This window comes from Artibeus jamaicensis, unplaced genomic scaffold (assembly GCF_021234435.1).
Source record: "Artibeus jamaicensis isolate MK-2021 breed Jamaican fruit bat unplaced genomic scaffold, CSHL_Jam_final contig_519, whole genome shotgun sequence".
NCBI lineage: Eukaryota > Metazoa > Chordata > Mammalia > Chiroptera > Phyllostomidae > Artibeus > Artibeus jamaicensis.
The window spans coordinates 30,937,502-30,958,867 of NW_026521871.1; the positions used below are offsets into that span (position 1 = coordinate 30,937,502).

Consider the following 21,366-nt stretch of genomic DNA (forward strand, 5'->3'; position numbering starts at 1 on the left):
GACCTAGAAGTTATAGGAGAAGTATAATATAATTATACTGGTTGCGGAATGTTTTTTCTGAGTAGGTTTCAAAATCTAGATATCCTAGCAGTGATCTAAGCCCTGGAGAGAGGGAAGTGGATGGCTTCAAGGCATATTTCGGAGCTGTAATCAGCAGGAGACCGTGATTATTGAAGGGGGCAGGTGAAAGAGGGAGAGAGTAAAAAGATATCAAGGATGGATTAATAACTTTCACCCATTGTAGTTTGGGGAATCCAGGGGCTGCTGGTGCTGCCTACAGAGATGGGGGAAAAGGGAGGAGGGGACGTTGCAGGGATGGTTAAAAAATTCCAGCTTTCAATGAAAACACTTTAAGCTTTAAAGGACGTGAACAAGGAAGTGAAAAGACAATACAGAGAAAAACTATTTGCAAATCTGATAAGGGATTGTATTCCCTCAGCATATGTAAAGAACTCTTAAAACTCAATAATAAAAAGACAACCCAATTAAAAAAGAGGCAAAAAATTTGAATAGACATTTCTCCAGGGCAGATATATGAATGGCCAATAAGCACATGAAAAGATATTCAACATCATTAGTCATTAGGGAAATGCAAATAAAAACCACAATGAACTACTACTTTATATCCACTAGAATGGCTATAATCAAAAGGATAGATAAGAAATTTCAGTGGGGATGTGGGGAAATTGGAACCTTCGTACGTTACTGGTAGGAATGTTCAATGGTACAGCACTTAGGAGAACAGCCTGGTAATTTTTCGATATGTTAAGCATAGAGTTACCATATGACTCCACAACTCCACTCCTGCGTGTTTACCCAAGATAAAAGAAAACATATGGCCTCAAAAATCCGTATACACACACATTTATAGCAGCAGCACTTATAGTAACCAAAATGTGGAAACAACCCCAAAGTCCATCAACTAAATGCATAATGAATGTCGGATATTTATACAAGAGAATTTTTGGCAATAAAAAGAAACGAAGAACTGATACAAGCTACAACAGAGGTAAACCTCAAAAAACATGAAGTGAAAGAAAGAAATCAGTTATAAAGGTCACATTGTATATAAAAATAGAGCGCGCATATTGTGTACCATATTTATGAAATATAGGTAAGTCTGTAGAAGCAGTAGATAGTGATTGTCTTGGGCAGGGAGAAAAAGGAGAAATAGGGAGATCGGGGAGTGACTGCTAATAGTTGCAGGGGTTCATTTTGAGGGTCACGAAATGTTCAAAAACTAGATTACAGGGATAATTGAACAACTCTACATACATTTTAACAACATTGAGTTGTATATTCTAAACAGGTGAACTATATAATATGTAAATTATATTAACGATCCTAAATAAGCATGTGAATTCTCTTATAGAACTTTGTTCTTGTGTACTTCGGGTAAAGAGGGTGTGTGAACAAGTTTGGAGGAAATCCGAAGCGCCAGAGTTTAGGGAAGAATAGGAAGATCAAGATTAGGGACTAGATTCCTTCCTATAGACTCGCGGAGCGAGACCACGCCCCTTCCCCGTTTCCTAGCAACCAGCACCCACGAGGGACTCCTCCTCAAGCCCCGTTTCTTCGTAACTTCCGCTCCGCGCAGGAAGTGGTCATAACCCGCGGCTTTCCCAGGAGTTCAGCGTTTGAGGTGTGTAGCTGCTGAAGTTATTTCCGTGGATCTGGGGTTCTTCCTCGCTCTTCCGAGTTTCACCTTGCAGCCTGGTGGTGAGGACCTCGAGGGTCTGGAAGTCCGCGCTGGAGGAAGACAAGACCCGAGAATGCGTGGCCTTTAGGGCTGAATAGGGGGGCTGGCGGGGGCAACTCCCTGGGTATCTGTGCAATCATTTCAACCTGGCTTTTTTTGTGTTCTGCGTCCCTGAGAGCTTCCCCCAGTGCCACGCGGCGGACAACTGGGGTTTGTGGAGGTTGGGACTTTTTTGCGTCTCTCTCCCAACATCCCACCTCTTGCTTTCGAAGGAAGACCCCCTCCTAGAGAAGACTCACCCGGCTGCCGACTTCCTTCCCTGCCGCGAAGCGACCCACCATGACCCTAGTGTGAGCTAATGACCGACCTGTGATACTTTGCAGAGTCCTAGGGTAAATGTTTATATGGGCGCATAGCTGTGTGTGTATGAGTCTTTTATTTCCTGCAAAATCAGCTAGGAGAAAACCCTGGGCTGTATTTGGCAAGTGTGTGTTTTGGTTTACTTTTTTTTTAAGCGTCTTTGCCAGGGGGTCTCCCCTGTGGTGGTAGCAAACCAGACAACTTTGTGCCTTCTGTTAGCTGGGTGGGAAGGAACACTGGAATTAATGTGGAAAGACCCAGGAGGTACCGATTTTTGGATCTTAGCGTGACCTTTGAGGTGTTCAATGTACTTTTTGCATTAGGTGTTTCTTAGTTTTAAGTTTTAATGTGTTTATGTGCAAGCCTACAAGTTCTTGGACAAAGACTGCTTTATGTTGTACTGATGTGACCGTCCTAGCTCCAAGCACAATACTGAACAGAGAGTAAAGGTTTAGTAATTTTAAAAATCCGAAAATACATGCTTTAACATCTTCAACTTAATATTGAAGGGGCCTGTTTAAATACAGTTCAGCTCCAGGAAAGGACAACAAGATAAAGGACAACTTTATCTTGGAAAGGATAAAGTAACAAGATCTCATTAGATAAATGTGTCTGACATTTAGAGGCTGCCTGGAAGGGTAAGTACAATGATCTCAGGGGAAGAGAAGTATAGTGCATCTGTCTTTTAGGAGGAGACCAAATAAATAATGGTGTTTGTTTGTTTCTTTTTCTTCTGCTTTATTTTGTTTTAAATAGGCGTTGTATCTTAACTTACTGACTCAGAGGCGTGTGCTGCCATTATGGGAAATCAGCTCGCTGGTATTGCTCCTTCCCAGATCCTTTCTGTGGAGAGTTATTTCTCAGACATCCATGACTTTGAATATGATAAAAGCCTGGGGAGTACTCGCTTTTTTAAAGTTGCTCGAGCAAAGCACCGAGAAGGCCTGGTGGTTGTGAAGGTCTTTGCAATTCAGGATCCCACATTGCCTTTAACTAGCTATAAACAAGAGCTAGAGGAATTGAAAATCCGCCTGCATTCGGCACAAAACTGTCTACCTTTCCAGAAAGCAGCAGAAAAAGCATCTGAGAAAGCAGCCATGCTCTTCAGGCAATATGTGCGAGACAACCTCTATGATCGCATCAGTACCCGTCCATTCTTAAATAATATTGAGAAGCGTTGGATTGCTTTCCAGATCCTGACAGCTGTGGACCAAGCACACAAATCTGGAGTCCGACACGGGGACATCAAGACTGAGAATGTAATGGTCACCAGTTGGAACTGGGTCCTTCTAACTGATTTTGCCAGTTTTAAACCCACTTATCTTCCAGAGGACAACCCAGCAGATTTCAACTATTTCTTTGACACTTCACGGAGGAGAACTTGTTATATTGCTCCTGAACGTTTCGTTGATGGTGGATTGTTTGCCACTGAGTTGGAATATATGAGAGATCCTTCAACTCCACTTGTAGACTTAAATAGCAATCAGAGAACAAGAGGAGAGTTGAAGCGAGCAATGGACATCTTTTCAGCAGGTATTTGGGTTGGTTAAATTTGCTAAGGGACCATGTGCATGTGTTTTAACCCGAACATAGAAACATAGATTTAAAAAATTTTTTCCATTATGTTGAAAAGTTCATTTGTCCTCTTACACGATTTTAAATATAATGCCGTATTCTTTCATTGGATGCATTCATGTGCCTAGAAAATGCAACAGCCATTCATTCAAACATTTGAGAAGTATTTGACTTGTTCTGTATGTGTCAGGCACTCTTATGTGCTGGAGACATAGATGGGTAATGATTTCCCTTTTTTAAGGTGCTTATCCTTTAATGGGGAGATAGATATGATTGAAAAAGGACATTTCAATGTAATGCAACTGCTGTGATGGTAATAAACATAGGGTGCTTATAGGAACATGTATTTAATAGATACTTAAATTAGTTTCCATGGTGGTGATGGATAGAGAGGCAGGATCAGGCAAGACCTCTTTATTGGAAAGATGACATTTAAGCTGAGATCTGAAAGATGACTGGGAAGCCAGCTGTGGTATTGGGTGTTTGTTTCAGGCTTAGGGGGTTGCTTATACAAAGACTTGAGGACCAGAGCATGATGGATGCACTGATTTATAAGAGCACTCGAAGTGGTATAGTATATCTGGAACATAGAGTGTGAGGTAAGCAAGGCCCAGATCAGAAAGGGTCTCAGGCCAATGCTAGTCTTGAGAGACATTGTCAGATAAAACACAGACTATAGCATGGAGAGTGGATTGAGGGCAACTACACTGGAGAAGGGAAAACCAATTAGTAGTAAATTACCACCAGTCCAGGTAAGACATGAGCCTGACTGGCTTAAAGTTGTGACAAAGTTGTAGAGGGAACAGAGAGAGGTACAGTTAAAGCTTAGGGGCACCAGCACATTCGAAAATCCTTATATAACTTTTGACTCCCCCAAAACTTAACTACTAATAGCTTACTATTGACTAATAACACAAACAGTCAATTAGCATGTTTTATGTGTTATATCTAATATATACTATATACTTAAAGTAAGCTAGAGAAGGAAAATGTTAAGGAAATCATAAGATTCATCTGTGAGTTCTTTTAAGTTGTAGCAAATCTCCAAATGTTTTTCATCGTATTTACTGAAGAAAAACATCTGTGTAAGTGGATCCACGCACTTCAAACTTCTATTGTTCGGGGGTCAGCTGTAATGCTTAAGAGATAATTAGTAGGTAGAGTTGTCATGACTTGGTGATTGATTGGAAGATGAAGTCAAGAGCACCCCCACCCCCTACACCCTCCCTTTGCCCCCTCTTGGGAAACATGGTGGGTGGTGATGCTGGTCACTGAGCTGGGAGACACAAGAGGAGGAACAACTAGGGGGTGAGAAGAGGCTAAGGTCTGTATTAGATATGTTGCATTGAAGGGGTTTGGAGATGTCTAGGAGAAGAATATAACAGGCAGTTGGTTATAAAGGTTTGATGCATAGAGATTTAGGGTGGAGAGAGAGATTTGGTAGTTATCAGGAAATATAGGTAGTAATTATAGTCAAGGGAATGAATTTGTAGCTAGTGAGAGTTCTTAGAGAAGTGATCGAAAGTTTGATCAAATTAGTGGCCTTCTTCCCTAGAAATAAGTACAGTGCATTAGTTCACACGCAGACCACATGAAACAATTCCAGGTTGTCTATGAACTTCTGGGAGGGGACGTGTGCTGAGGGTCGGGTCCCCGAAGAATACTATCTGAACTCTGGCATCAGGACCATTTTTTTTTTCTTTTTGGTAAATTTTGGAAAAGTTGGGTTTAATCATTTTCTCATGTATAAGTTTACTACAAAGAAAACATGAATTAAACTGTGTTAGATTACAGAAAAATACAGTAACATAATTAAGGAAAAAGTATATCACATATAGGTAGAATGAATAACTGTTACACAGGATCGCACCTCTGTTGGTTCAGTCCACTGACTGATCTGTGCCCCAGGATAATACCAAGGGGTGTTTTGGTGAGATAGGGTTAGCCTTTGTGCTGTAGCTTTAACACTGTTAAAAATGTTATCCAAGTCCCAACTTTCTTGATCAGTGAATTTATCTAAATTTTTCTTGAACCTTTATTACATTTTACATTACACTTCCTGTTTTGTAAATAGGACTCCTTTAGCTTAGAAACATGGCTACTTTCTAGCTTTAGGGGGTCATTTATAGGTTTTGTTGTTTTTGAGGTATAGTGGCATATAGCATTGTATTAGTTTCATGTATACAACATAATGATTCAATATTTGTATACATGGTAAAATGATATCCACAGTAAATCTGACATCTGTCAAGAATTTTTTTCCCTTGTTATGAGAACTTTTGAAATCTCTCTTAGGAACTTTCAATTATGCAATACAGTATTATTAATTATAGTCACCATGCTGTACAGTACATCCCTATGACTTAGAACTGGAAGTCTATTAGAGTTTTAAATTTCAGGGGTTGATGAAAGTATCTTTTTTGTGAACATCAACAAAATTCTTGCTCAGCATTTTGTTTTTTCAGACTAAAAGAGCCCTCCATTGTTTTGGCTGAAGACAGGCCCTTTTACTCCTTTGAAAGAGGGGGGTGGGGTCTCTCCAGCTCCCATGGTTCCTAAGATTTGGTTTAGGCTCCTTGGGTTTTGAATGTTACTTTTCCCCATCTTGGTGCACATCCATGTGTTTGGCCGCTTGTTTGAGAGAAGTGTGTATATTCTGTGTCTGACCAAATGTACGGGCAGAGCTTTTCTTGCTGGAGAGCTTTCATTCATTGGCTGGGTGAACATTTGTTACGTGAGAGACACTGCATTGTGTGGATGTTGAGAATACAGCTGTGAACAAGTCCAACAACGTTTTCGCCCTCATGGAGCCTGCTTTCTAGTGAGGAAGAGATAAAATAAACAAGTAAATAAGTAAGCAAGTTAGTGATAAGTGCTGTGACGAAGCCTGGTAGGTGACTACTTTAGTTAACATGGTCCCATAAGGCCTCTCCTAGAATTTAAACATTTGAGTGGAAGTCTGAGTGACGAGGAGAACTCAGTGATGATAGATAACTCCACAGGCAAAAACCTCCCAATAACACCTCTTCCAGAATAACATTCTACAGTTGCAAGAAAACAAAAAATCCTGTACTCACCTCTGTGTTAGCTGACTAAGGGTGCCATGAGAAACTACCCCAGGCTAAGTAGCTTAAACAAAAATTTGTTTCCCCCATTTCTGGAGGCTGGAAGTCTAAGATGAAGGTGCCAGCAGGGTTGATTTCTCCTGGGGCTACTACTCTCCTTGGTTGCACAGGTTGGGCCCCCCGTACGACCATATTTAACCGTAATTACCTCTTTAAAGGTCCTGTCTCCAGATGGTGGGTTATGTACCCTAACAAACTGGCTTACATTTCCTTTCAAGCCAGCCTCTTTATAAGGAGGAAAAAGTGTAGGGGAGAGATTTGGAATTGAAGGACAAAAGCCATACAGATGAAAACTGCAGCATTCTTTCATCTGTGTCCTGGGCAAGGTGGTCTTTATTATCTGTGTCCTGGGTGGTGGGCGACTCACCCTGGAGCACAATGGCTCGAATGCCATCTTGATGGCTCACAGTCCTCCTGAGGCACAAAGGTGGAACTGCTTATGGTGTCCTGGAGTCCATGTAGGTCATACCTTCAGTTCCTGAAACAATAGCTTTTTACATGCATGGACTGCCAAGCTTATTAGCTATTCCCTGAACTAAAACTTTCCAGCTCTTGAGTCCCCCATCGCTGTGTGTATGGGCCACCCCACCCCTTTGTTTTTTAACAGGATGTTCTTCATTTTGGATTTGTCTGCTGTTTCCTTGAGATTAGATTCAGGTTATTCATTCTCAGTAGGAATAGTGCATAGGCGATGTGTCTTTACAGTATCACTCCTGCAGGCGCAAGGTGTTGGATGGTCAAGATCTTGTCCTGTTTCTTCTCTTTATAGTTAATTTTTAAAATCCCTTGCAACTAATAAGCAATCAGTAGGAAGAAACTTTAAGGCCATGCAAAAACCCTGGCAGTTTTCACAATTTACTCCTTGACCTGGCATCCACTGATGATTCTCACCTGATTCAGTCTTTACTGCAATGGCTTTAAAATGATGCTTTACCAATTCCAGCACTTCCTTCACATTTACCAGTAGGTCCTCAGTCCCCAGCATTTTATTACACTCAGGTGTCCACTTTCCCATTTATGTTATCATTGGTATAGATTCCTACACTCATTTGGCTAGTACTTTTTTTGGAGGAATTTAAAAAATCTGTATTCATCAGGGGTGTTTGTGGTTTTTCTTTATGATGTCTTTATCTGGTTTTGTATGGGGATAGTATTGGTGTCATAGAATGAATTGGGAGGTGTTCCCTCTTCTTTTTGCGGGGGGGAGAAGTGGTGAAGGGTGAGTGTCAGGTCCTTCAAAGTTTGATGGAATTCACCTGTTAAGCCCTCTGGGCTTAGGCTTTCTTTGTGGGAAGTTTTTCGTAACCAACAGTCTCTTACAATGCTCATTCAGACTTTGTTTCTTTTTCAGGGCAGCTTTAGTGATCTCTTTCTGGGAATCTGGCCATTTCATTTAGATTATCTAATTTGTTGGCATGCAGTTGCCAACTCTTATAATTCTTCCCATTTCTGTACAGTTGGTAGTTGGTAGTAATGTCCCTTTTCCACCCCAGTCTTTGTTATTCTCTTCCTTCTGTTTGGTTTGAGTATATTCTTGTTCCTTAAGGTGAAGGTAAGGTGATTGTTTTGAGTTTGTCCTTTTTAATAGAGATGTTCATAGTTTCACATTTCCTTTAAAAACTGCTTTAGTTTCATTTCATATGTTTCTGTGTTTTGTGTTTTCACTTTCATTCATCTCGAAGTATTTCATAATTTCCCTTTGATCCATTGGTTATTTTGGGGTATAATTAATTCCTACATATTAGAATTTTTTGAACTTTTTTTCTGTTAACTGATTTCTTACTTTGTTCCATTGTGATTTGAAAAACATAATTTGTGTCATTTCAGTTTTTTAAAAAACTTATTGAGGGTTATTTCATGGCCTAGCATAGGGATTAACCTGGAGAGTATTCCATGTGTAGTTGAGAGTAATTTTGTATTCTGTCGTCGGGCGGAGTGTTCTTTCGATGTCTGAGATCCAGTTGGTCCGTAGTGGTGTTTAATTCTATTTCCTTCTTGGTTATGATGTTTGTAATAGCTATTTTTAAGTCTTTTATTCTAAAACTTGATATTCTATAGGTAGAAATTAATGGGAGAAATGTATTGTTTATATGTGTCAAGATTGTCTTAGTTGCTGGAGATGTTGCAGTGAACAAAATGGACAAAAATCCCTTCCTCGTGGAGTTTGCCTTGTAGTGGGTATATAGAGAATAAAGAAAAAATACATGAAATATATAATTTGGCAGTTGATGAGGGGAAAACCGGAAAGGGGAAAGGGGATGTGCCCAGTGAAGAGTGTGGGGGAGTTACAGTTTTGGGGCTTGTGATTTTAAACCAGGCCATCAAGAAAGGCCTTACTGCTGAAATGACGGTTGATTAGAGATCTGAAGGAGACGCAGGTATAAGCCACGTGGATACTTGGGGGAATGGCATTTTAGGCAGAAGGATAGCAAATGAAAAGGCTGTGGCGAGTTAAGGCTGTTTAAGAATCTTTTTAAAGAATTGCTGAATGCATGTCATAATGATTCAGTGAAACTACTTTTTCCTTTTTTGGAATGTAGATAGGTTTTCTTTCTTATTCCTTGTTGAATATTATGCAAGTATAAAATGATTGGGTTATATCTTCTTTCCTCTCTAATCTTAATAGTCACACTTCTTAGCACTTCTCACTTAATTATTATGTTTGCTCACTGGTTTATTTTATGCCTCCCTGTAATGAAAGCTTTGTGAGGGCAGGGTTTTGTCTGTTTCTGTTCTGTGAGAACCTAATGTAGATGCCTAATGATTTTTTTGTTCAGTGATAAAAATTCTCAGCTATGATTTCACAGTAATTTCTAATGAACTTAATTTCTGTAAACCCATATTTTAAAAAAATAGTGTATTTCTTGTGGCTTGTAATTGATCTACGAGTATCTATTGCTAAATATATGGTATATATATGTTATATGTACACATTTATTTTTAATTATAGAACTAGGAAATAACTTTTTTTTTAAGAGGGAGAACAATAAAATGGACCTTTTGACTTTACCCTTTTAGAATTGATTATGCAATAGATATTTTCTTGATCTTGATTGGTTGTAGTTGTACATTGCATTAAAATTTTTAGTTGAGTTTACTTGGCTTTACATTTTGAGTTCTCTGAATTCTTGACCTGTATTTACTGATATCTTGCATTTTGTGTTTAATGGAATTATATCTGCTCTTTTCCAGGTTGTGTGGTAGCCGAGCTTTTCACAGAAGGTGTACCATTATTTGATCTCTCTCAGCTTTTGGCTTATAGAAATGGACAATTTTTCCCTGAACAAGTGCTAAATAAAATTGAAGATCGCAGTATCAGAGATTTGGTAACTGTGCTACAAATATTGGCCATAAAGATTTTAATAGAATTGTGTTCTTTCTTTTGCATTAGTCCACTCTCTAAAATGTTACAAATTTGGAACAAAGAGCCCTATAGACTCATACAAATGGCTTATTGTTTTTACTTTATTAGGGAAAACTGTACAATTTTCCCCCTTCTCAGACAGAGCTCATTTGACTTAATGTTTTACACACACGCACGATACACATACCTCTTGCCACGCTCATTACAATCTTTAGCTCTTGCTTTGGAGGGGTTTAGAAGGAGAGGCCTGCCTGGGGACTGGAGAAGTTACCCGGGATAGAACCTAGTAGTAAGAAATGAGGAAGACACACCTAAATGAAGGAGACAGGAAACAGCAACTTGAATATAATGCAGCAGTATAAGGCCATTTTGAATAGAAGCTATTAGCTTTGTTTACCTCCCTTGGCCCTGAGGGCAGTTCTGGGAGGGGAGATACAGAAGCACAAATTAGTGTAGCTGAACAGATGTGAGGAATTCTGTGGGAGGTCGTATAAGCCATTACTGTTTGAGGGGGTCTTTTTAAAGTCAGTCCGTCAGTGAGTCAGTGTAGGAACCCATGTTCATCATGATGAAGACTCTTGAGTTGTAGAAAGAATGGTATATTTAAAACATCCCTTGCCCTGGCCTGGTGGCTCATTTGAGTGGAGTGTCTTTCCATGCCCCAGAAGGTTGCAAGTTTAATCCTGAGTCAGGGCACATAGCTAGGTTGCAGGTTCGATCCCTGGTTCCCTGGTTGGGGCGCACACAGGAGGAGGGTGATCAGTGTTTTTCTCTTCCTCTCCCCCTCTCCCCTCCCTTCCTCTCCCCCTCTCCCCTCCCTTCCTCTCCCCTCTCTTCCTCTCCCCCCTCCCTCCCTTCCTCTCCCTCTCCCCTCCCCTCTCCTCCCTCCTCTCCCCCTCTCCCCTCCCTTCCTCTCCCCCCTCCCTCCCTCCTCCCCTCCCTTCCTCTCCCTCCCTTCCTCTCCCCTCTCCCCTCCCTTCCTCTCCCCCTCTCCCCTCCCTTCCTCTCCCCCTCTCCCCTCCCTTCCTCTCCCCCTCTCCCTCCTTCCTCTCCCCCTCTCCCCTCCCTCTCCCCTCCCTTCCTCTCCCCTCTCCCCTCCCTTCCTCTCCCCCTCTCCCCCCTTCCTCTCCCCTCTCCCCTTCCTCTCCCCTCTCCCTCCCTTCCTCTCCCTCTCCCTCCCTTCCTCTCCCCCTCCCTCCCTTCCTCTCCCCTCTCCCCTCCCTTCCTCTCCCCTCTCCCTCCCTCTCCCCTCTCCCCTCCTTCCTCTCCCCTCTCCCTCCCTTCCTCTCCCCCTCCCCTCCCTTCCTCTCCCCCTCTCCCCTCCCTCCCTCTCCCCCTCTCCCCTCCCCCTCTCCCCTCCCTTCCTCTCCCCCTCTCCCCTCCCTTCCTCTCCCCCTCTCCCCTCCCTTCCTCTCCCTCCTCCCCTCCCTTCCTCTCCCCCTCTCCTCCCTTCCTCTCCCCTCTCCCCTCCCTCTCCCCTCCCTTCCTCTCCCCCTCTCCCTCCTTCCTCTCCCTCTCTCCCCTCCCTTCCTCTCCCCCTCTCCCCTCCCTTCCTCTCCCCTCTCCCTCCCTTCCTCTCCCCTCCCTTCTCCCCCTCTCCCTCCCTTCCTCTCCCCCTCTCCCTCCCTTCCTCTCCCCCTCTCCCCTCCCTTCCTCTCCCTCCTCCCCTCCCTTCCTCTCCCCTCTCCCCTCCCTCCCTCCCTCCCCTCCCTTCCTCTCCCCCTCCCCTCCCTTCCTCTCCCCCTTTCCCCTCCCCTCCCTTCCTCTCCCTCCTCCCCTCCCTTCCTCTCCCCCTCTCCCCTCCCTTCCTCTCCCTCTCTCCTCTCTCTCTTCCCTTGCCCTTCCTCTCTCTCTAACATCAATAAAAAACCACACCCATGGGTAAGCATAAAAAAAAATCAAAGTATCCTTTAGTAAGGTAGGAAAATATATTTTTTAATTTCTTACAAATGGCAAATGTTAAAAAATATGCTTCGGAGGAAGCCAGTTTAGTTCATGTTCAATGAGCAGTGTACTAGATTAGGAGTTGGTACATTTGGCTACATCTTTGGGTATGGCACTCATGAATCTGGGTGTTTACAGTACGTTTGATTCCCCCAGGTTCAGTGAGAGGCTCTTATTTAGACTATAAACAGAAAGCTCAAATAACTAAATATGTGTTTCTGATATTTCATGTATTTAAATAATAACTGATACACTGTGAGGGTCTAGGAAAGATGAAATGTGCTCTGTATGTTGAAAAAACTATTTTCTTATGATACTAGAAATATATTCCAATTAGGTATGTCATTTTTAGTGTTTGCAGGGTTTAACATCTCTTTTACCTACTTAAAAAGTTTAAACCACTCATTCCCTTTTTGAACAGATCCTAGGGCTGCACTTAAGCCATGTATTTCCTTGAGCTTGTGAAAATAAGTCTCCAAACCAGAACTCTAGTGTGTAAATAGATGTCAGGGGATCTATCTTTCTTTTCAGAATTGTCTGTAATTTTGTGTGGAAAAATTGTGTATACATTTTTCTCTTAGGACAAAATTTTGGTGGCATCTCCTGCTCAAAAACTTTTAAGGATCCTTGAGTTGTGGGCATTAATATATTATTCCTCTGTCTTAATAAACAGCGAATGTTGAACAGAGTACACCTCTTCTTTATGTGTCTGGGCCATTTGTAATACGTTAGGATGTAATTTCTTGTTGCTTTTTAGGATAATAGTAGAGTCACGTATTACTCAGTGGTTAGGTTCTGAAAGGAGTTTGAATGGTAAAGGTTGAGAAGAGTCAGAGATACCTTGTAAATCCTTTAAATAATGGTGAAGATGCCCTTATAACTTTCATCAGATTTAATTCGCTGTTATCAAATGTATTTTTTTTAACTCCCTTTCTCCCCTTGGTATAGGTAACACAGATGATTCACCGTGAGCCAGATAAACGGTTAGAGGCAGAAGATTACCTAAAGCAGCAGCGTGGCAATGCCTTTCCTGAAATATTTTATACTTTCCTTCAGCCCTACATGGCCCAGTTTGCCAAGGAAACATTTCTATCCGCAGATGAGCGCATTCTGGTTATACGGAAGGATTTGGGCAACATTATTAACAATCTCTGTGGACATGACCTGCCAGAAAAATCGGAAGAAGAGCCAAAGGAAAATGGGCTGGTTATCCTGGTGTCTGTCATTACCTCCTGTCTGCAGACCCTTAAATACTGTGACTCCAAACTTGCTGCTTTGGAACTTATTCTTCATTTGGCCCCACGATTAAGCGTAGAAATTCTTTTGGATCGTATCACGCCATACCTTTTGCATTTCAGCAATGACTCTGTTCCTAGAGTAAGGGCCGAAGCCTTGAGGACGTTGACCAAAGTTCTAGCTCTTGTCAAAGAGGTTCCTCGCAATGATGTCAATATCTATCCGGAGTATATTCTGCCGGGCATAGCCCACCTAGCCCAAGATGATGCTACCATTGTCAGACTAGCCTATGCTGGTAAGAGATGATTGTCCAAGTGACAGCCACTCATGTTCTTGAAGTTCGTGACTATAATACCTCTTGTTTCTCTGATTTCTTCTGGGAATTCCAAGAATGAACTTTGGTTTTTAAACTGTATAAATTATAGTAATATAGCTAGTCTGTTCCTAAGACTCAACTTTTGTGTGTTCTTTCATTTTTGAAGTGATCAGAGTTATCAAGTAAAAAGTATATAACAGAATGTTATGATTTTAGTGGGAGTATTACATTTACTTTGAAATAAGACTAATGTTTATAGGTATGTGCTTTTGAGGTAGTGTCTTAAGGCCTTTATGAAGTTTCTGTGAAACATTAGCTTGTTTGAATATCAATTTTAGGATATTCAACAATTCATTGAAAAAGATTTACTCTGCTGGGTAATCAGTCTGGTGTTGAGAGATCCTCCCTATTAAGTTACTGAATCTTAAGGTCCTTTCAGTTACTCTAGTGCTAAGGACGTGCGGCTCCTCTGATGAGGTGGGTGTGTTGCATAACACACCTGCATTTTTTACTTGTAATTCTCACTCGTAAAATCAAGTGACAGGGATTCATGTTTTTAGCTCCCCAGATTAATTCCAAACACTTATTTCTGCGTGGAAATGTCATTGAAAGATTTACGTAATTCCATAATTTATTTGTAAAATATAATCTGATGGAAATCAGTGGTTCTTTTTTGAAGTACATACTGTGTGGTGGTGATATTGTCACCTTTTGTGAGATACTTGCTTAGTTTCTTCTTTTTACAATTTGCCTGTCACTTTTTTAATGGAACTTGCACAGAAAATGGTTGTTAGACCCTGGCCTTTTCTTTTAGGCTCATCCACAGAGTGATTGGTGATTGTTGGGTTGTTTCTTTTTTTATATGTAGATTTTTATTTATATTTAATCCATCTGCCTATTTACTTATGTATGGTTTTTGGTTTTCATAATTGTATAGGTATAAACTTCAGGCCTGGAAAATCCAGGATTTCTTTAAGATAGATCTGAGTTTATGACTTGTAACAAAGCACATTTATCATTCACTTGGTAAATATAACTCATTGAGTTAGATAAAAATTAAAGTTTTTAGGCTTTAGGCATGGCTGCTGTGACTGAGTGGATTGAGTACCAGCCTACAAACCAAAGGGTCACTGGTCTGATTCCCAGTCAGGGCACATGCCTGGGTTGCCAGCCAGGTCCTCAGTAGGGGGCATATGAGAGGCAGCCACACATTGATGCTTCTCTCCCTCTCTTCCTCCCTCCCTTCCCCTCTGTCTAAAAGAAAGAAAATCTTTAAAAAAAAAGGTTTTAGGTTTTAAAAACAAGATGTACCTTTAGAGTTTTGTAACCTACTTTTGGCCCAGGGTATCTTAGTCTCTTCTTAACTGTGTTAAATAGGTAAGATTTTGATGTGTAGGTGTCATAGTAACATATTGACATTCAGTTACTAACAGTCATAGCATAAAAATAATGCTACTATTTATCAAAAAACCTGTTGTGTGTCAGGGCATCTGCTGCTCAAGGTTGTTGCAAGGGTTAGTTGCAGGAGATACATAGATTCTAAGGTACATTCTAAATTCTAAGATAAATTCCAGATTTTAAGATTCTGAGACCTAAATATCTTTCACAACTCTCCCTTGCAAAAACCTTGAGCAGTGACTTATATTACCTTCATTTTACCAGTGAGGAAATTGGAAATGGGACAGTCTTAAAAAAACAACCCAAACATATCCGGCCTAACTCCCTCTCAGTTCTTAGAGCTACTGGTCTAGACCGTGATCTTGGAGCAACCCTGTTTGTCTTTGGTCTTTCAGTCTTTCTGATGAGAGTCCAGGATGACCCAGGGTGAGTGCCAGTACTTCCAGTCTCCCTTCATCATGGCTCTGCACAGAGGAAAGCTGCCTTTTTTTTTATAGAGCCAGAAGTCTGTTTGAACTTTTATGGTTAATTAAACCACAGGCCAGTAATTATAAAAGTTTAAAATCCATTTGTAAATTTCTTTCACATCATTTATGAGCTCAGAGATGTTACAATTTGTATCTTGTCTGAAGTAAACTTACAAGTACATCCTGGTGTATAAACATAAGTGGAGAAATAAGCATAGATCTACTTAGACTTTGGAGGTTCAGAAAAATAAGAGACTTTTCTTAAAGATATGTTCCTTAAGTGAGGATATTCACCTGTTGTTTTACTTACTATCAGAGGATGCTTCACATTTTCCCACCTTTAGGGTGAGCAGACATTGAAGGGCCTTACTGTCTTGCTTACGTGGAGTTCTGTTCAGAGGAATCTTGAACCTAGGGGAGGTGGGTGAAGGGACTTAACTGCATTTGGTATACCGAATAATCATATTATTGCACAGTGCATCTCAGTTTTGGAGATGTAAAAATTAAAGGCACGGTGAGTTTTAGAATCAATAAAATAAAGTAGTTAAACTTAATGTTCAGTGCTATTTACTGCCAAGAAGGGAAAGAGTGCAGTCTTTGGCTAAGAAGCACAGAAGTAATAGAGAAAGAAGGGTAGAGACAGGAATAAATAACATAAGGAAGAAGGTATAAACGATAGAGTAGATATAATTAATAGCAAATGTGACACAGAACTTAGAAGTAAGTGGTGAGGAGTATCAGTAGTCTTACTAGATTATCAGAAAGAGAAAGGAGGAAATACAGACAACTGCAGAAGCGTGGCAAACAGCCTCACACTTCGTTCCTTAAGAGCTTCAGAGTATTGCTTGTAATGCAGTCCAGCAGTGCTTGATTCAGTCTGGTAATGGCTCTGTATGTGTGAAGAAACCAAGGCTCACGTTGGGTAAAGCAGCCAGCGCCTAAGTGGCAGAGTAGAGATGTGAGCCAGGGTCTCTGTGATTCCAAAGCCCAGCTTGATTGTAACTGTTTTTCATGTTAATGCTTTTTAGTCCAATGTCAGCATACTGTTTGGGGTAGGACTCTGGCCCTGGCTGGTGTGGCTCGGTTGGGTGTTACCCTGCAAGCAGAAAGGTCCCACGTTCAATTCCGGGTCAGAGCCCGCGCCTGGGTGGCGGACTCTGTCCCCAGCCCGGGTGTGTGCAAGAGGCTGATCAATGTTTCTCTCACATTGATGTTTCCCTCTCTTTTTCTCCCTCCCTTCCCTTCTCTCTGGAATCAATAAAATATCTTATAAAAGAAGGGGTAGGACTTTGTAGAAGGAACTTTTAAAAAATTTTTCCTCAGTAGATCCGAGTGCTATATTTTGGGTTATTTTCATTTTTTTTTTAAAGATGCTTATGTTTTGTTATTAAAACTGGTAGTCTAGGGTTAGTTGTAGATTATGAAATTAGTTAATGACATATGATTAGGTTAAGTGGTAAATTTAAAAGTTCTGCTTTTTCTTCTTAGTTCTGTGATTATGTATAAAGGGTTAGTGAGAAAAAATTGTAAGTATTACAGAGATTTAAGAAGATAATTATAATTTTTCTTCCTTTTATAGAAAACATAGCTCTGCTGGCGGAAACAGCTTTAAGATTCCTGGAATTAGTGCAGTTAAAAAATCTCAATATGGAAAATGACCCAAATAGTGAGGAAATCGATGAAGTTACACATCCCAATGGAAATTATGACACAGGTACTATGATTTTCTGTTCTAGAGTTCCTGTTACTTAGAACGAATTACTATTGTGAACTTGCAGCAAATCATTTCTGTTTTTCATGTAAGATGAAAGAATACCAGATGCGTAAATAGGAAGGGTCCCAGGTTTCTGATTGTTCTCTCTGTTCTCGAACATTTATCTAGTCAAACGATCAGCTTGTTGCCACAGATTCTAAGCTCAATTGTTCTCCAGCCAGAATTGATTTGTGTCAACAGTAAAGCTAGCTGAATCGTATCAGTCTTAGGATAAGAGGAAAAAACCATTGGAAACATCATAGCTAAAGAATCTAAACCTTTTCTCCTTATGTGAGTATATTCTGCGTATCCTCAGTCATAAACTTGTGTTTTGTTTTTTTTTCATGCTGTCTGTGATTTACATAGTAAAGCACACACAGTTTACTGTGAAGGGACAGATGTGATGGTGAACCCTTTTGAGGTCAGAGTTCCTGTCCTGTTTCTTTACATCCATACAGCTTTTAACAGGCTTACAGTTAATGTTTATTGAGTTAGAGACTCAGAAGTAAAATAGTGTGCTTAGGTCTATTCTAAGATATTTTTCTAGTTGAGAAAAACTAGGGAAGCTAGTTTCCAGATTTTCATGCTATAGACAGCTGCAGTGGCTCTGTTACTTGTTGAAATGACATCGTTTTAGATGGCATAATTATTTGAGTTGAAGACAATGAAATAATTTTGAACTTATAGGAGAATATATCAGAAAGGAAATCCTCACTTTTTCCATAGAATTACTTAGAAAATACTGTTCAACATTCTATATAACTGTGCAATTGAATCTTTTTAGATGACGAAGTTTGGTGTTAAAACTTTTAGGGAGGTAACCTAAAGTTTTTTTAATGTGTGTATTATAATTTTGCATCTCAGACTTTTTTTCCCTCGACAGTGCTGGACTGGAGGGGCCTCTGCCCTCCCTCATCTAGCCATCAGATAATTGTTAGGAACAGCTCCGGGTCACTCGATTCTCTGCCAGCACATCTCTAACCACTAGGGACACTGTGGTGAATGAGAGAAAAATCTCTCCTCTTAAGCTAATATTTTATTGATAGTAAGGGAAAGATAAGCAGCTAAGTAAATAAATAAAAGGGGATGGTGGTAGGAGGTAAGGTCAGAGAAGGTGGCAGTGGCCAGATGGTGTAAAGGCTCGACAGGACTTGCAGTGGCTTTCCAAGATGTCATAATCTGGCCTTTGAAATGCTTTCTAAGAGTATCAACCTGTGCCATCAGATTGTATCCTGAACTAGTCTAGGGTTTTCATGTGCTTGGTTAAGTTGATCTTATTGGAGCGGTATGAGCTCCTTTTCTTGTTTCCCCACAGTTTTCTCCTAAACCTCATAAATAGAGTTATTGAATTAGTGATAGTAACCAGGCTTGTGAAATCAGTTTATTAAGGATGTTCTTCAGTTTTGTATCTCAGCTTTCCATCTATCCTTCAGAGCTCCAAATAGTGGAAAAACGTAACATAGTGATTATAGACTTTCTACAGTGGTTTCTGTAACCATTCTGTTTCTCTGAGGACTAAGAAGACTGGGCCCACGCATATGGGGAAATATTGTGGACCGTATCTTTACTTTTTTTTTTTCCTTTTTAGAGCTCCAGGCCTTGCATGAAATGGTTCAGCAGAAAGTTGTCACTTTGCTAAGTGACCCTGAAAATATCGTGAAACAAACCTTAATGGAAAATGGAATAACACGGCTGTGTGTATTCTTTGGACGTCAGAAAGCCAATGATGTTTTATTGTCCCACATGATTACTTTCTTAAATGATAAGAATGATTGGCATCTCCGCGGAGCTTTTTTTGATAGTATAGTTGGTATGTTTTTTTTAAATTCATCTTTAAGATTTTGACCTCAAAAAAGCATGCAATCTGAAAGGTGACAATACTACCGAATTTTATTAATAATAGAATGAGTTCCTAGTATTTCTGTCTTCCTGCTGCTTTTGTATGATAAGAATATCTCAGCCGATCAGGGAATTGGTTAATTAAACTGTGATACATCCAGATGAAGGAATACCATGTGATCATTAAATACTATGTTTTTAAAAAATATTTCACGACCCTGGAAGGTATCATGAAATATTATTAAAGTGACTAAAGTAGATTGTAGATCCACTTAAAGTATGATTTCAGTTGTGTAAAGGTAACAATAATAAATCATATGTATTTATAAAAAAGGTCTGGAATGTATATACTAAGGTGTGAATGGTGATTATCCCTGGGGCTGGGATTTTGGGTGATTGTTTACAGTAAACATACATAACTTTAACGATCAAAAAATCAATTAAAGTGTAATTGTGATCGAAAATCAATCTGTTGTGTTGGTCAAAAACTCTGTTTAGTTTTTTTTCTGTAAACTGAAAGACACATATTTCATTTTCACTAATAACCGTATTGATTTATATTTTTTGAGTATGCCGGCTATCTCCCATTATTGGCTTCTAGCAAGGGGGTAGAGGCCAGAGGTGCTGCTCAACATCTTCCAATGCAAACAACAGCCCCACAGCAAAGGATTACTTGGCCAAAATGTCAGTAGTACCAAGAAACCACTTTTGACATCTTTGGTCAGTCACAGCACCTTCTCCACACACTGCTGCATAAATCTTTTCTTTGAGTTTCAGTTGCATTTTTATGTTTCTTGAAATAATAAAGCGTAATATGCCGGAAGTGTTGTGTATCTTCTTCCATCTTCAGTATTAAAATGGCTGCACAAAAATTCACCAAATTCGATGAGTTTTTTAAAAAGTGCATGCTGTTATGCCAGCTGTCACAATACAGTCTGACAAAATTGCTTTGAATGAACTTAAAGACAACTAAGCATTACTAGAACCATTGAACAGAAAAAAACTAAACACACTTTTTGGCCAGCCCAATAATTAGGAAATTTGGATTTGGAAATATTACATGCTAAAGCCATGTTATTATGATTACCTGCTAACCCCCTTTATATCATTTTGGACATGATTGCTGGCTTGTCTGTTAACTCAAATGTTTAAAGACTCTTCTATACTTTGGAAAGCTTTGCTGGTATTAAAACTTTCTCATGTAGTAGTAGAAAGCTGTAGGTTGTAGATTTTGTTTCCCAGTAGTCTGGAAAAGTAACTGCTAAAAGGTTTGCTGTTGGCTGTATTTTTTTTCTTTTTTGAAGGAAAGAAACATGGCAATAGTATTAATGTTTCTGCAAATGCTATCACATATGCTATATAGAAAAGGGTGCTTCCTACTCTTGAAAACTTTGCAGTTGCCTGCTGTTCTTGCTTTGTTATTGTTGAGGATTATTGTACCTCCTCTTTTCATACATCAGGTTTTTTTTTGCATTTATTGAGTCATCTCAGACTTCATCTAACTCAGTTTCTGAATATAGTACTTTGCTTCTCACATCTTTGTCTTTTCTCAGACAATTTATTTTTATTCCTTTTCTTGAGAAAAGGTGGTTCATAGAACTTTCTCCATCTGTTGGTCAATTCATGTGTATTTTGAAACATGGCTTTATATTTTTTTCATTTAAAAATATTTCTCATGGAAGTTTGTTTGTTTGTTTGTTTGTTTATAAAAGTAATGCCTGCTTGCTGTAGAATATTTGGAAAATTGAGAAACCAAGAAGCAAACAATCTCTAACCCTGTAACTCATAACCTCTGTGAATGTTTTCAGGGTCTTTTCCTGTAGGTACGTCCCTTCTCTTTCCATCCCATCTATCCCATTCCCTTGTATATGTTGAGAGACACCGTTGTGTACTAGTTAAGAGTGGGCATTCCGGAGCCAGATTGCTGGGTGTAAGTTCTGGTTTTTTCATTTACTCGTGGTTGTTGCAGAAATTACTTACTCTCTTTCATGCCTTAGTTTCCCTATCCATAAGATGGGAATAATAATAGTTCCCTATGTATTGGTTGTTCACTGTTGTTATGAAAATAGAATAAATTAACATGTAGTAGTGCTGGTATATAAATGCTGTGCATATGTGATGTTATATTTTTTAAAAAATATTTATTGATTGCTTTTAGAGAAGAGTAAGGGAGAGAGAGAAATGTTGATTTTTTTTTTTGTTCTACTTATTTACGCAGTCACTGGCTGATTTGAACCCAGAACCTTGTTGTACCAGGAGGATGCTCTGACCAACTGAGCTACCTGGCCGG

The 21,366-nt window shown here is 39.9% G+C and overlaps 1 protein-coding gene across 8 annotated transcripts in view; it reads left to right on the forward strand.

Moving 5' to 3' along the window:
- Positions 1-1,592: 1,592 nt before the first annotated feature.
- Positions 1,593-21,366, forward strand: part of PIK3R4 (phosphoinositide-3-kinase regulatory subunit 4) — a 65,705-nt gene continuing 45,931 nt past the window's right edge. Inside the window, exons 1-8 of one of the 8 annotated variants that reach the window (XM_037143922.2) lie at positions 1,610-1,719; positions 1,972-2,091; positions 2,569-2,697; positions 2,816-3,592; positions 9,952-10,085; positions 13,016-13,598; positions 17,064-17,198; positions 18,826-19,047. In XM_037143922.2, coding sequence (XP_036999817.2) covers positions 2,860-3,592; positions 9,952-10,085; positions 13,016-13,598; positions 17,064-17,198; positions 18,826-19,047 — 1,807 coding nt within the window. In that variant the 5' untranslated portion in view covers positions 1,610-1,719; positions 1,972-2,091; positions 2,569-2,697; positions 2,816-2,859. Of the gene's footprint in view, positions 2,092-2,568; positions 2,698-2,815; positions 3,593-9,951; positions 10,086-13,015; positions 13,599-17,063; positions 17,199-18,825; positions 19,048-21,366 lie in introns of all 8 variants that reach the window. The other 7 variants (XM_037143923.2, XM_053669345.1, XM_037143918.2 and 4 more) reach the window with 7 other exon arrangements.